Source organism: Aulonocara sp. 'chitande type north' Nkhata Bay, linkage group LG12 (assembly GCF_057382095.1).
Source record: "Aulonocara sp. 'chitande type north' Nkhata Bay isolate Kocher_YH1m ecotype deep benthic linkage group LG12, A_spYH_male_GT1.1, whole genome shotgun sequence".
Lineage (NCBI taxonomy): Eukaryota > Metazoa > Chordata > Actinopteri > Cichliformes > Cichlidae > Aulonocara > Aulonocara sp. 'chitande type north' Nkhata Bay.
The window spans coordinates 35870684-35886864 of record NC_141355.1 but is presented as its reverse complement, the minus strand read 5'-3'; the positions used below and the strand labels follow the sequence as shown (position 1 = coordinate 35886864).

General features: G+C 39.6%; 1 protein-coding gene and 1 pseudogene across 2 annotated transcripts; both read left to right on the top strand.

Moving 5' to 3' along the window:
• Positions 1-2766: 2766 nt before the first annotated feature.
• LOC147317984 (uncharacterized) lies at positions 2767-10038 on the top strand (annotated as a pseudogene). The gene is made up of 12 exons (XR_015131914.1): positions 2767-4451; positions 4626-4732; positions 4865-5033; positions 5377-6220; positions 7148-7266; positions 7355-7477; positions 8139-8191; positions 8313-8401; positions 9075-9179; positions 9377-9482; positions 9632-9693; positions 9787-10038. The product of XR_015131914.1 is annotated as an uncharacterized LOC147317984 (transcript).
• Positions 10039-11564: 1526 nt separating this feature from the next.
• LOC147317983 (glutathione S-transferase theta-3-like) lies at positions 11565-14957 on the top strand. Its single transcript, XM_086315414.1, has 5 exons — positions 11565-11726; positions 12278-12365; positions 12873-13029; positions 13755-13931; positions 14595-14957. The coding sequence occupies exons 1-5, from the start codon at positions 11618-11620 to the stop codon at positions 14793-14795; spliced, it is 732 nt and encodes a 243-aa protein (XP_086171540.1). The 5' UTR covers positions 11565-11617; the 3' UTR covers positions 14796-14957.
• The last annotated feature ends 1224 nt before the right edge of the window (positions 14958-16181 follow it).

Sequence of the window (16181 nt, the reverse complement as noted above, 5' to 3'; positions counted from 1 at the left end):
TGTTTGTGTGTATTTGTCTCTTTCAAACAGGTGCCGGTCCTCACCTCTGCAGTGCTGCCGTCTCCTGTAGCGCTGCATGGTTCTAAGCTAAGTTTCCTTTCCTTTTTCTGTTCTCTTAGTTTTTGTCTTCAGGTTTGAAGTGTCTGTGTTGTGCAGCTGGTCTGCTCTGTCTCTAGACAGTTCAGGCTGCACCCACCAGGAAATGGTGGAGGCTCACAGCGACATACTCAACACACAAGTTTCTGAACTCTGCATGAGGGTTTCTCCGACGAAGTGAGGGCCGTGAGGCACAGCTCCCCGTCCCCCGGTGACCCTGCTAGGTCCACCTTCTTAGGGAAACCCTCTGCAGAGGAGCCAACAGAGCCAGGAACTTGTGAGTTGTGTGTGTCCACTCAGGCATCATTCATGCTTGTTCTGTAGGCAGTTCCTGTCAGAAGGAGGAGGCACAGCAGGAGCGTCGGGGGGCGGAAGACGGTGCCTCAGTGCCTCTCTCCTTCTGACATTGTTAAAGAAAACCCAACAAATTTATAATTATTTATATATTTACATGTAGGTAATGTCCTCAAGTTCTGTATAACCACTTTTTCCTCTGTCTGTGTTTGTTTCTCGTCTGTTGTTGTGTGTGTTTGTGTGTATTTGTCTCTTTCAAACAGGTGCCGGTCCTCACCTCTGCAGTGCTGCCGTCTCCTGTAGCGCTGCATGGTTCTAAGCTAAGTTTCCTTTCCTTTTTCTGTTCTCTTAGATTTGTCTTCAGGTTTGAAGTGTCTGTGTTGTGCAGCTGGTCTGGTCTGTCTCTAGACAGTTCAGACTGCACCCACCAGGAAATGGTGGAGGCTCACAGCGACATACTCAACACACAAGTTTCTGAACTCTGCATGAGGGTTTCTCCGACAAAGTGAGGGCCGTGAGGCACAGCTCCCCGTCCCCCGGTGACCCTGCTAGGTCCACCTTCTTAGGGAAACCCTCTGCAGAGGAGCCAACAGAGCCAGGAACTTGTGAGTTGTGTGTGTCCACTCAGGCATCATTCATGCTTGTTCTGTAGGCAGTTCCTGTCAGAAGGAGGAGGCACAGCAGGAGCGTCGGGGGGCGGAAGACGGTGCCTCAGTGCCTCTCTCCTTCTGACATTGTTAAAGAAAACCCAACAAATTTATAATTATTTTTATATATTTACATGTAGGTAATGTCCTCAAGTTCTGTATAACCACTTTTTCCTCTCTCTGTGTTTGTTTCTCGTCTGTTGTTGTGTGTGTTTGTGTGTATTTGTCTCTTTCAAACAGGTGCCGGTCCTCACCTCTGCAGTGCTGCCGTCTCCTGTAGCGCTGCATGGTTCTAAGCTAAGTTTCCTTTCCTTTTTCTGTTCTCTTAGTTTTTGTCTTCAGGTTTGAAGTGTCTGTGTTGTGCAGCTGGTCTGGTCTGTCTCTAGACAGTTCAGGCTGCACCCACCAGGAAATGGTGGAGGCTCACAGCGACATACTCAACACACAAGTTTCTGAACTCTGCATAAGGGTTTCTCCGACGAAGTGAGGGCCGTGAGGCACAGCTCCCCGTCCCCCGGTGACCCTGCTAGGTCCACCTTCTTAGGGAAACCCTCTGCAGAGGAGCCGACAGAGCCAGGAACTTGTGAGTTGTGTGTGTCCACTCAGGCATCATTCATGCTTGTTCTGTAGGCAGTTCCTGTCAGAAGGAGGAGGCACAGCAGGAGCGTCGGGGGGCGGAAGACGGTGCCTCAGTGCCTCTCTCCTTCTGACATTGTTAAAGAAAACCCAACAAATTTATAATTATTTATATATTTACATGTAGGTAATGTCCTCAAGTTCTGTATAACCACTTTTTCCTCTCTCTGTGTTTGTTTCTCGTCTGTTGTTGTGTGTGTTTGTGTGTATTTGTCTCTTTCAAACAGGTGCCGGTCCTCACCTCTGCAGTGCTGCCGTCTCCTGTAGCGCTGCATGGTTCTAAGCTAAGTTTCCTTTCCTTTTTCTGTTCTCTTAGATTTGTCCTCAGGTTTGAAGTGTCTGTGTTGTGCAGCTGGTCTGGTCTGTCTCTAGACAGTTCAGGCTGCACCCACCAGGAAATGGTGGAGGCTCACAGCGACATACTCAACACACAAGTTTCTGAACTCTGCATGAGGGTTTCTCCGACGAAGTGAGGGCCGTGAGGCACAGCTCCCCGTCCCCCGGTGACCCTGCTAGGTCCACCTTCTTAGGGAAACCCTCTGCAGAGGAGCCGACAGAGCCAGGAACTTGTGAGTTGTGTGTGTCCACTCAGGCATCATTCATGCTTGTTCTGTAGGCAGTTCCTGTCAGAAGGAGGAGGCACAGCAGGAGCGTCGGGGGGCGGAAGACGGTGCCTCAGTGCCTCTCTCCTTCTGACATTGTTAAAGAAAACCCAACAAATTTATAATTATTTTTAAATATTTACATGTAGGTAATGTCCTCAAGTTCTGTATAACCACTTTTTCCTCTCTCTGTGTTTGTTTCTCGTCTGTTGTTGTGTGTGTTTGTGTGTATTTGTCTCTTTCAAACAGGTGCCGGTCCTCACCTCTGCAGTGCTGCCGTCTCCTGTAGCGCTGCATGGTTCTAAGCTAAGTTTCCTTTCCTTTTTCTGTTCTCTTAGATTTGTCCTCAGGTTTGAAGTGTCTGTGTTGTGCAGCTGGTCTGGTCTGTCTCTAGACAGTTCAGGCTGTACCCACCAGGAAATGGTGGAGGCTCACAGCGACATACTCAACACACAAGTTTCTGAACTCTGTATGAGGGGTTTCCCCGACAAAGTGAGGGCCGTGAGGCACAGCTCCCCGTCCCCCGGTGACCCTGCTAGGTCCACCTTCTTAGGGAAACCCTCTGCAGAGGAGCTGACAGAGCCAGGAACTTGTGAGTTGTGTGTGTCCACTCAGGCATCATTCATGCTTGTTCTGTAGGCAGTTCCTGTCAGAAGGAGGAGGCACAGCAGGAGCGTCGGGGGGCGGAAGACGGTGCCTCAGTGCCTCTCTCCTTCTGACATTGTTAATACATATACAATGGCGTAATGTGTAGTCTTAATTTGCACTAACCGATTTAATTAGCTTGACCTTTCTTTGACCTAGTTAACCCCGGTTAATTGGCACATGTGCGTTTATTAAAGTAAAAGTTTTAAGGTTTGCTATTAATTAGACAGCGTTAACTAAGAACTGTTTTTGTCTTTTTATAGCTTAACTACAATATATTACGTCGTAATTACTTTTTGATTGGTATGTGCCACACCCTTTTACGCAGGTGTACCCACTGTTATTTAAATTACATATGTGGAAAATTAGTGACAGCAGGAAATTTGGAATTAAACTACTTCGAATTGATATTTGCATTAAAAATAAATCCATTATATCTGAAGGCCATTAGTCATAATGACTTTACACACCCATCACTTTTTTTAGTATCAGTAATACAGTCTTGTGTGTGGCATAATCTTTTTGGTTTCTGAAGTAGTCATACTGTCATAAATATAGATAACCAGTCCAATAGTCACCCCAAAATTATATCACATACATAATTGATTCATTACATTCAAGATGTATTGTCATGACTTTTACCACAATATAGACCTGTCGTGGTTTAAACAGGTATAATAAACTTTTCTATTTTCTTGTTTATGTTTAGGGGAGCAGCTGTTTTACTGGCGCTACAAAGGCACAGACAAAACCATAAAGACAACGGTAGTTTGTGGGGCTGATGAGGCAAACACAATTTTTTCAGATTTTCATGCCAGTCCTACTGGGGCCCATTGCGGGCAAACAAAAACAAGAGAAGCCATTTCAAAGCGGTTCTACTGGCCAGGGATGTCAGTGGACATCAACAATTGGGTGGGTACTCCAAAACAAACTCTATGTAATTCGACTACCGCTAAATTATTTTAAGAGGAACACAGCAATGTTTCTGTATCTCTCAAAATAAGTTATGTAAACCTTGATCATCAACTATTGTGTTTGTTATTGAATTGCTTTTATTTTTGATTAGGTTTCACAGTGCGCACTTTGCCAGGCAAGTGCTGCAACAATTAAAAAACCAGCAGAATACATTCCGATAAAGGTTAGTCATCGACCATAGCAAATAATCACATTTAATCACACAATGTTTTCATTGCTTAGAAACCTACTGATTATATACTTGAAAAAATTATAACAGTAGACTAGCATTCTGTGTAATTTCAGTATTATTAACTTAACTATGATTTTCTTTTTAAGGTCTCTCAGCCATTTGAACTGGTTGGGATGGACCTCATTGGAAAACCTACTGAAACCAACAATGGACATCAATACATATGTGTTTTTATTTATTATTTTACAAAATGGCCACAAGCATACCCTTTAAAGTCAAAATCAGCCGGGGAAGTGACAAACTGTCTCATAAAATTCATCCACCAGTTCGAAGCCCCGAAAAGGATTCTTACTGACTGACCAAGGCAAAGAATTTGTCAATTCTGTAAGTACTTTAGTCTTTGGCAAAAATATGTGAACTCATATTTGAATAATTTTTTGAAAATGGTTAATTTTCTGGTCTTTATAAATCTGTTGTTGAGATATTAGTATGACAGCTGTTTATTTAAATTCTTATTGTAATGTGCTTATAGCCAGTGTATATAACTTTCTTTTGCAGCTCAACAAAAGGGTTTGCGGACTGTTAAAAATTAAAAGAAGCCTCTGCTCCCCTTATCACCCTCAAACGAATGGGCTGGTGGAGAAAATGAATGGCACCATCCAGAGGTAAATTCTTGGAGTACATGTTATACATTTATGGGGGTTCCCTTCAAACAAAACATTAATGCATGACATTAAACTATTAAAAAATGTAAATGATCTTTCATATGAATGTCTTCTATGTGCTTTCATTGTCAGAGCCCTGTGTAAAGTCGTTGGCGACCAACCAGAAATGTGGGATGAGTACCTGGATGCTGTAATGTTTGGACTCAGAACTAAAAAACAAGTGACCACCAAATACTCGCCTTATTACCTAATGTTTGGCAGAGAGGCTCGCTATCCTTCCGAAATCCCAGAAGGGTTCATGGTATGTCTTTTTGTCTGTGACAAACTACACGGAAATCCCACACAACGAAACTTTTTTAGTTTTTGAGGCGCAGGCAGATCAGTTTCAATGGATGCTATGTCACCGCCATAAAAGGACAACAACACTGAATATTTCTATGGATTGTTCCACCCCTTAATAACAGTTTTCTTCATGTCCAATCAATTCCAGGATACACTGAAGCTTTGCCAGAAATACATTGTGTCTTAAAACCTTACCAAAGACACTTAATGTAAATTTTCACTGTATTTCTCAGTTCTTTTATGTATTATCTGTGTATCGTACACAAATTATAGTAATGATAGACATGTCTTTTGATTCAAAGGTTGATGAGACTGTGGAAGACATTGTGGGGCAGGAGGAGGTGTCGGAAGACATTCAAAAGCATCAAAAACTGTTGGAACTGGTGAAGGACAACGTGGTCAAAGCTCAGGAAAAAACAAAGGGCAAAATAAAAATGATGAAGAGAGATGTCGTCTTCAAAGTTGGTGACAAAGTTTTAAGAGCTAACATAAGAAGCCAGCAGAGGAAAGGGGGGAAACTTGAAGCAAACTTTTTAGGCCCTTACATTATTACAGCAATCCAAGGTAAAAGTGCAGATCTTCAGGATTCCAATGGGACAATCATTCCAAAAGTAAATATTGACCAACTAAAGTTAAGCAAAGACAGCATGCCAAGAGTGCCACACCGGGGTTTAAAGAAAACAGCAGCCACATTACTAACAGCACAACCAGATCCAGCAGCACCAGCATCTGCTCTAGCTTCACAGGCTACAGCAGCACCAGTGGCGGTAGCACCAGCACCTCCTCCTAAAGCTACACAGGCTACAGCACCAATGGCATCACTTACATCACTACCAGTTCAAACACAACATCCATCTCCAGTTCCACAAGGTATACCAATAACGGTATCAGAATCAGAGTCAGGAGCAACAGCACAGAAAGTGAACGAACCACCAGAACCAGCCACAAGTGCTACAGCACCAGAACACGCTACAGCTCTACAAACCGAATCCAAAACAGCAGCCGACCCAGCCTCAAAGACCATAACAGCAGACCAGGCCTCACAGACCACAGCTCCAAATGCTACAACCACACAAGCCTCAGGTCCACAGATTACAGCCCAGCAATCTACAGCACAAACCATAGAACCAACAGTTGCAGAGAAATGTAAATAAATATACTATTTTTTTATTTTTAAAAAAAGGACTTTTGTTCCTATGACAGTGTTTGTTTCAGTACTCTGTAGATCATGGCATAGGAAATTTTACACCTTTAAAAAGATTTTGTTAGGTATATTTCCTAACAGAATATTTAAATTTAACAATATGTTAATGCTTTAAAAAAACATTCATGGGGCAAAACATTATAGAAAACTTGTAAAAGGATGTAAGCCACATGTGTAAAATTACACAAATGAAAAAGTGAGTCCTTCAAAACTGTGAATCTTTCTTTTGTTGTTGTGTAACCCAGAATGTTCATGATTGATATTGTACATCTGATGTACACTAAGAGTGAAAAGTTTGGACACACCTTCATTTCAATGTTGCTTCTTAATTTCCTTGTCTATTTTGTAGATTCATTGTTGATTAGAACTCGAGGCATCAAAACTATGAATGGACACATATGGAGCACTAACCCTAACACAAATGATGTAGTAAACCAAAAAGTATGAAAGAACCAAAAATATTTTTTATATCTTAGATTCTTCAAATTAGCCATGTAGCTTCAACTAAACATAATTTTAAAAAATTGTTGTAATAGGTGTTTCTGCTGGAAAAAAGATATGATAGGGGGCAAGAGCATTTCTATTGCTATGTATTTAAATTTCTTTTCTTTTATTAATATGAATTTATTTAAATTTCTTTGTAGAACATTGCAAGTGTAACTTTACCCCCAAATAAAAGCAAATTTAAGTTCTCCTTTTTTTTTTACAAAATACAATGTTAAACCATGTGCCCATTTTATCAGCGTCTTAAAAGTATTTACCCTGAAACACGTCTTTTGTCAGACAACTACATAAGAAATTATGCATTTGAAATTTTGATTTACATTTAGTCCTGCTGACTTATCTCTTTTTCTCATTACTTTTTGTAGATATAATGGATGCCTGGGCTGGAAAGAGTCCTCACATTCTACTCTCCAGAATTGGTGCTTACAAATTATTCTACTGGGATATCCAACAAATTGGTCCAGACATGGAGTTGGAAAGTGAGGTACAGTGATCTTTACTGACAACAATGCAACTATCAGTGTTTTATTCATTGACAACAGTTAACAAATGTTTACATTTTGTATTCGCAGTCTATTAATGCATATCTTGCGATCATGGTGAGACAATGCAATCGTCATAATTCAGCAAAAGCAGCATTCATTGATTCATTTTCAATGACTGCCATTTGGAAGAGAAAAGCTCCAAGACTCAAGGTAGGTATCTCTAGAAAGAATCTTGTGTGTATTGTTTAAGTATCTCAGATCATATCCACATCCAGATTTAGATTGGATAACAGCTTATGCAGAAAGAATGAATTGAGACTGGGGTTAGTAGATGTGGATAGTTTATTAGACTTGACAGTTCTCTTTTGTTCTCTGCTTGTCTGGTTTCCTCCTCTTTTTGTACACACTCCAATCAATGCTTGATTTGAGATTTTCAAACATTTGGGCTAATATCTCTTTTGAAATCATCAACACTGCTTCATCTCTTTAATAGGTACCTTTTTATTATCAAGTGATTCATACGTCACTGTTAAAGAGGCTTAAGAAAGCATTAAACATTATTCTGCAGATGGTAAAAGGATCGCATTGAAAATGATTGAAAATGAACTCCATGTCCAAAAAAAATCCTTAGAAAGACCTTTATTAGTCTTGGAGGAAGTAATGTGCAAAACCACTTATAAAAAATATAAGATAGTCCAGCTTCTTGCACAGGTTAAAGAAATGAGGGGTGAATCATGGCTGTCGCAGAGTACTTTATAAGTGGATGATATATAATATATCATAAATTGCTTTAATAAAAAAGGACTCTAAACAACATGTTATTGCATTTCTTTCTGAAGTGAATATTTTTATTGTTTTGTTTCAATTTAAGATCAAACCCATGGAGCATGAAGTCATTCTGAACATCATCACTGGACATTAGTGGTAAAAAAATAATTGCATTTACAATATTCATCAAATCAGTTTTATAAGACAAATGCATGGCATGCAGATAATCTTAAGTCTTGAATTATTACATGTAATTCTCCACATAATTTTACTGTAGGTCATTTACCCACAAGAAAAGAAGTCACTGTATCTTGATCCACTCGGAGAAACTAAACAAGGTATCCAAAATTGTTTGGAATCAACAAGGTAAGGATAAATGTTGAAATTTATTTTGACCCTTTATTAAACGCTTTGTTGCTGTTGTTATTTTTGTGTTTATTATGACAATTATAAGTATGATGTCAATCAAAAAATTTTTTAAAAAAATTGGCACTCAAAATTAAAAAAATAGCAGCAACAGGTTTGAATTTTTGTGTTGGCCTTCTGATATTGTGGTGTTATGGGTTAATTTTGCCTTTACAGAGAAGTCTCCCCATGTTTCAATGTTTATTTGAGGACCTGATGTCTGTATGAGATGATGTTTTTACATTAGAAAATATAGCACGGGGAGAATAATGTTTAGTAGTCGCATAAAGTGTTGCGGAGGTTTAGCACTAAAACATCAGACAAATGTCTAAAATAATTTCACATAGGTTATACATGTGTGAATTTCATCTTTGCTCCTCCTCCACATCTCTTCAAAGTGTACTGTGTAAGTGATTGATTTCTATATCATGGGCGGAAACGGGAAAAAAAAAGCACAAGTAATTGTCCACGGAAATGCGTTGTAGACTTTTAAAAAGTAATGATTTTAACAAAACAGTGTGGTCAGTTCTTAACTTGATGTTCAACAGACACTTAAGCTCTCCATACTGTTCACCTTCTTGTGTCACCAAAATTTTAAAACATGTTATTTGTTTTTATTGTACTTATCTTTCAGGGCATTCATGCGAAAAAAAGGATGCAACGTCTCAAGATGGACTTGTGACACAGTCAAACACCAAAACAAGTGGACGCTACCTCATGTGGAGTCTTTGCATTGAAAGTACGAGTCTTAACCGAAATACGTACATATATACGAGAATATTGGAAATGTTGTGTTGTAATAAATGTTAATGACAGGAAAAGGAATATAAGATAATTACACAATAAAAGAAAGAAATTGATTCACAGGAAACAAATTACTATAAAATAACATTTACGATATTAGCCTATTTAGTCATCTTAGAATCTCTTTTTCAGTTTGCTGAAAAGATCTTGCGAAAAGAGTCAATAGACTTTCCGTCTACAAAAAAGGCCATAAACACACACAGGCTGCAAATTGCCACCACTCTTCTCCTAGAGACAGGTAACTCATTTTCCACCATTCAATGTTCTCACATCATGAATATTTTCATCATGATGGCTGTAGAAACAAACCATATAGTTGTTTGAATGAAGTAATAAGTGCAGTAGGTAGTATACTCTATGTGCTATTTTTTTCACTTTTTAAAACAGATGACTTGACAAACATCTGTCATTTCTGCGGGGAAGAAGAGCATGAAACTGACAACAAATGGGTAATGACATCAAGAAAGACTGCTAAATGTTATGATCAATTCCCATAAATGAAATTTTAACATTGGGATTTGTAATTATTTATTTTTTTACAGATTCAGTTTGAGATGTGTTTGCAGTGGTTCCACCAGCTCTGCGTGAAAAGCCCACCACCAGAAGATGTGTTTATTTGTCTCGCTTGTACATAGTTGACACTAAAGGTCCACAGCTAGTGTTCTTATGGCACACATTGTCGAGAACACATATCTACATATATAGATGTTAAATTAAGAAGTCTAAAAAAACCAAATGGTCTCCAAAGTTACTGTAGTTATTAGTTATACTGTTATTTATTTTGCAAATAAACTCTTTCGTGATAGCAAAACCAAGGTGCATTATTGATGGGGGGGGGGCACACATTTTGGCAGCCGATGCCACACAGCCTGATAAAATCTGTATCCCTCCATAACTTTTGCTGTGAATAAGACTGAAGGAAACTGTTTCCAGGGCCTACTCCGTGGATCGGCTTCCTCCGAGGCGTGGACGTCTATCAGCAGAGAATGTACCTTCACCTATCAGCAGAGAATGTCCCTTAGTCTGTAACACAGTCAAATATATTCTCAAGTAATATTCAAGCATGCCATTCAGCGTGTTAGTACGAGCAGCTCGGGAGCAGCTTGGGAGAACAAGAAAACAGAGACTGCTTTAGATTGTCTTCCCAAAGTGACTCAACTTTATTCACAAGTACAACAGTTTATATAGAGGGTAAAATTCATGAGACAGCAGATTTATCAGTTTAAACCAGTACAGACCAAGATAAGGCAGCGTCTTCCTGCCCTTGGGTGAAGAAGCATCCTTTGTGTAGTTTATTAGTTCAGCTACAATTGTGATTATCTCAGCGACATATTTTCAAGGCACAAAACGAAGAGTTCTTTCATTAGTGAAATCTGAAACAAACCATTTGGCCTTCAACAGGCGTCTAAAAGATTAAGAAACTAATGTAGCTGAGGGAGTGATCTCTGTGGTATTTCAACCTTGTTGAATGACAGAGTTTTCCTGTATAATGTCACTATAAAACAATATCCAGTAAATGCTCCCATGGTACTAAAATACCTAACAAAGACATCTTCTCCAAAGTTACTGTACTTATTGGTTATACTGTGACTTATTTGGCAAATATACCCTTTGGGATGGCAAAGGCAACATGGATTACAGATGGGGGGTTGATTTTGATTTTGCAAATAAACTCATTCGTGATAGCTTCGCTACAAAATGTAAACCGAGTGTAAATTCACTGGAGAGCGACGTGTTTCCATGATCGCATCTGGTTTTACAGTATTATAGTATCAAAGTCTTTTTCTAGACAAAGTACTCCCAGCAGGTTATTTCAGTGTACAGTATAAGGTAAACTGTCTTCCACACGGCACATTACAATGTCACGAAACTAATATTAAATTCATCGAGTCTGCTGTTTTCCAGCTTTTACTCTTTATCGCGTCGACTGCAGATCAGTGACAAGTAGCGTACAGAGCTGGGCAAGTGGCTCCTCCTACTTTGCGCGCTCCCGTGAATGGGGAAACAATTTTTGACGGGGGTAACTACTTTGGCACTGTACTAGTTTTATTTTGTTGTATTTATCCGCGACCGGTCCGTGAAAATATTGTCGGGCATAAACCGGTCCGTGGCGCAAAAAAGGTTGGGGACCGCTGAGCTAAGAGACCCATAAAGTAGATGAAAAAGTGACTAGAGTTCATGAAATGTTTGGTTAAGTTGAGACCAAAGCTCAGATTGCTCAACCATTGCTTACTTTGAACGATCACTATCACTTAAACGTTAGTAGGTCATGTAGCAAGTAGAGGCGGAGTTCTGGTCAGATAGACTATATCAGGCTAGGCAGGAGAGTAGCCACAACACAGAGGGAAGCATCTGCAGCCGTCACATTCCGACATGATGGAGCTCTATCTCGATTTGATATCCCCACCTTGCCGCTCTGTCTTTCTGTTTGCCAGAGCGCTCAGGATTCCCTTTGAGTTCAAGGTTGTCGACCTTGCCACAGGTAATCTTGCTGGGGACAGAGATGATAGTTTATATTTGACTCATGCATGCTTTTGTAAAAGTTTCAGCTCACATTCTAAAATAGTAGCATTTGTATATTTTGGAAAAAAATATAGAGCTAAATGATCTGTAGACTTTGAACTCCGCTTGTTCTCTTTGTCTGCGAATAATTTGGACTGGAAAAGGATTTCGCAAGAGTTCAGAGGAGATGAATGCCCCCACGGCTTTTAACTTGTGCTGTAATTGCTAACATTCACAAAATCTCCCTCTGGGATATCAGTTTACATTTTTCACATTTCACCCAGAAAGAGTTTTGTTAACTCTGAGATACCCGACTCTTTAAGACAGGGACGTTTTTCAAGCAAGTAAAACAGGGAGAGAGAAAAACCCAAGACAAAGGAACAGAGAAACATTGCAATGCTTTCTGCTTCCAGACAGTTTAGTCTGTTTGATCTCTTTTCCCACATTCTGAAACAATTTATGGAGTTGTGCAGTCTAGACCTGTTTTTTTAACGTGTTGTAACGTGTGCATGGATTCTGTGTTTGTCTCAGGGCAGCAGTACAGCAAGGAGTTTGGGGACCTCAGCATCGTGAGAAAGGTTCCTGTCATGAAGGATGGAGGCTTCATTCTGACTGAGAGGTACATCGGGCGTCTGAGTTTTGGTCTGGCTTCTTTACACATTATTTAAATGATATAATTATATACATAATTTAATTGAAATACTTTACTTGTCCTGTATCTCTGACATACTTTACTTAGATTGCAGCATAGCTAATATCACATGTTCCACATTTGTGCCTTTTGGACCATTGTGCATGCAGTTCTGTGCCACGTTAAACAGCTTCCTGTGCATTTACTGTAATTGTACTAAGAGTACATCTAAGAAGTCTATGCCTCAGTGTTGCTCAGTGAGTTTTGAGTTTTTCACTTGTTTGATACTTGGCAGTAATTGGCAGATATTTGTGAGAGTAATCTAAATATGGTCATTTACAGCTCAAAAAACAGGACTGTGACATCCTAAATGCTAAAACTGAACCTACAAAACAGAGTTTCTCAAACTAAAAGATAATTAAGAATCGTTAAATTCAGCACTTTAGCAAGTAGGGGTTAAAACATCATTTGTTTTTGTTCTCTCTTGTGTTGCAGTACTGCGATCTTGGAGTACCTTATGCAGAAATACTCGGGGTCAGTGGCAGATCACTGGTTTCCTGCTGATCTGCAGCAGCGAGCACGTGTGAACGAATACTTCTCCTGGCAGCACATGAACCTCAGAGCTCACTGTTCAAAGGTCTTCCTGCTCAGGGTTCGTGTCCCAGTTCAATCAACTGTCCTCACCTGACGCTTTTCAACACACACATTTCATCAGCCTCGTTTGTCTGATTGGTTCCTTTTGTAGATATGATATGATTTACGGTCCCCACTGACACGTCTGTTTGGACGTTTCAGTGGACCAGTTTCACTTTGGATTTAGACTTTTGCACCAATTTAGAGTTGACTCTTCTTTCAGAGAAAGGCACAATGTGGCACAAAGTCAGCAGCTTTGCATGAAGTTTAAATGACACAGGGTGGCTGAGCTGAAAACTGGCACTTCTAAAAAAACCACAGAATAAGCACCATTAGTACAATGTTTTGTTTGTAATATTTACAGTAATACTTTCCAGTAAACAGTGTGCCAGGATATTGAGATACTTCACAGGATCACCTGCTGGTGCCACAAAAGGAAAAGTCAAAAAGTGTATCCTCTGCATGCTATGAATGTCCATCCAGTAAATGTTGAGTTTATGACCACCTGGCAGTCAGACACTAACAATTAAAGATTTTAAGCATAACGATATCCAAAAGAACATTTGGAAATCTATGCACATTCCACACGGAAAAACATTTAAAAGAGTCAACTAAGAAAAACAGAAACAAAACTAAACAGAAAAGTTTGAAGCTCTTTCTTTGGATCAGCAATAACTACCTCTCTTAGGCTCTTGACTGCATTGCCGGTGCCAACAGTTAATCTCTGTGTGTCTGTGATGGCAGGCTCTGTATCAGATTGTCATGGACTCTGAAATCCCGAAGGAGACGATGGACTTTGCTGTTGAGAATGTGAAGCAGTCGCTCAACTTGCTGGAGGAGAAATTCCTCCAGAGTAAACCGTTCATCCTCGGGGACAAAATCTCTGTGGCTGATGTGGTGGCCATAGTGGAGATCATGCAGGTACTAATATTTCCATCACTACTGCTGCTTCTGTCGCAGGATTTCTACTTTGCCTGTCGTAACTAATTTTAAAACTAAAATTATAAGTAAATACTGCGTATACATTAAACTCCCACAGCGTGTGTGAAGAGGGAGCTTTAAATCTCTTCTCCAAGAGTCTTGTCACATTTAAGCCAATTGAAATCATTCGTGTGTACAGGTTTTAATCTTTAGTCTTTAGTTTAGTCATATCCATGGTACTGTGCTCAGTTGGTTTGTGTTACCAGTCCATTGTGGTCGAGTTAAGTTGTCTTAAACTGCAGTTTACTCCGGGTCTAAATCCCTTGGACTTGGTCAAAAGTCGTATCTAACTGTTTTCATGGACAACATTTGGCCTTGACTGGCAGCATTGACTTGTGATGAGTTTGTGATGAGTACCTCAACTCATCTGCATGTCTAGCATATAAAACCATATTTAAATTAGGGCCACTTCTACATTAAGCCTGCTTCACATGGAGCACATTAGGGCCAGATGATAAGCGTGTAGCTGGCAGACAGTCATAACTGCAGTATGCTCGGATTGTTCTAACTTTATTTTGTCTTCTGAGTTTTTATTTGTTGTTAAATTCTAACAATTGCCAGCTGATTTCCACAAATATAACTGCACTATTGTCTGTTTTGCAGCCTTTTGGAACTGGTTTTGATGGGTTTGAAGGTCGCCCGAAGCTGATCGCCTGGAGGGACAGAGTGAAGAAAGAGCTCGGTGAGAAGTTATTTGAAGAAGCTCACGAGGCGCTCATGAAGTCCAGCAACATGCCACAGAAGCTGAAGAACAGCGGCAATTTTGCCCAGCTTAAACCTATACTGCAGAAGCTTTTCCACTGAGGAGGTTTCTGTATGCAAACCGACAAAATCAAACTTTATTGGTCGGACTGATCAGTCCAGTTTGTTTTTATTGGGATGTTTTCATACTTAAAGAAATCATGAGCATTTAACCATCTGCACTTTGTACAAAGAAAAAATAAATAAATTTACATCTGATTAAAACTAAGTTGTCAGCCAGTCACAGAATTTCTGGAAATCACTTCTTATGTAAGAACAGATTTAGACATTTTTCCATTTAGACAAATGTAACGGGTGAAATACTTTGAATAACAAAGCCTGTGGCTATCACAAAGTCAAGATAAGGTCACAAGAAGGCTATCCTCCCCAGAAAATATTTTAAAACCTGATCTTCAGCTTTTCCCCCACAGATCTGTGATACTGACAGACACCATCCTCCAGCAGTGAACGTCTGAAATCAAACATTTGTAGTGAGTTTTTAAGAAAACTGATGCTCACCATAGGAGATCCGCAGCCTTTTAAAAAATACAATAATAACCTAATTTCAGTATCACTTTTTTTTAACTTACAGTTAAAAAATGCTTCACAATTTAGATAAATTCTACACAGTAATAAAAATATCCCAAACTAAATACACTGACACGAGCTTAGGTTCTTGCATATGTTTGTACACCACGCACGTGCATTTTCAAACAAGATGAATGACCAAGAAAAAGCCAAATTATAAAAATTTCTCAACAAACTCAAACGTTGCCCCTGGATTTAAAATAAGAGTCCCTTATAGCATGATTGGAGAGGTTGACAGCTGAGTCTCCATCTCCGTTCATGCACCAAGGGTCTTGATGGAACTCTGTTTGGGACGTCTAAAGCAAAAAGGTTAGATCTAATTTTAAAAGGATGAAAAAATATTGTGTAAGATGTGTAGATTCTAAAAAAATTTCAAATTGAGGGAAAACAGGATTTGAGCTGTAATTCTGATATGAGAGGGGGCATCATGTTTTATTTTTATTTTTTGGAAAATTAGATGTAGGAACTTTGGGCAAAATGGACAAATAAAATGAATTATTGAATCCTGCAGTGAGGGGATGCCATGGCTCTGTGATACTTTTAATACCACTAAGAGAAGAGATGTCAGGATTGGAGCTCTTTGTGTGTCCTCTTCTCTGTATGATTACGAAAGTGCTGCCTTCAGGCTCGCTGTAACCCACACTGTATGATGGGCTTGCACAGGGCTGGGGACATGTAGGGTAGAGCTCAGATGTAGAGAATTTGACTGCAAATCAAGAGATTTTTGGTTCAATTCTGGATGCCACCTTGATCTTATTTATGCTAAAGGCACATTTAATAAATATGATACTGGCTCTATAGTTCCTGCTTTAAACTACTGCATGGAAAGGAAAAGGTCTGACATTTAATGCACTGATAGAA

What these genes read in the sequence shown, in the direction of transcription:
- LOC147317983 (XM_086315414.1), top strand. Translation starts at nt 11,618, where the DNA reads ATGATGGAGCTCTATCTCGATTTGATATCCCCACCTTGCCGCTCTGTC. An exon ending in GGTTGTCGACCTTGCCACAG is followed by an intron (nt 11,727 to 12,277) that starts GTAATCTTGCTG and finishes TGTTTGTCTCAG; the next exon opens with GGCAGCAGTACAGCAAGGAG. An exon ending in GGCTTCATTCTGACTGAGAG is followed by an intron (nt 12,366 to 12,872) that starts GTACATCGGGCG and finishes CTTGTGTTGCAG; the next exon opens with TACTGCGATCTTGGAGTACC.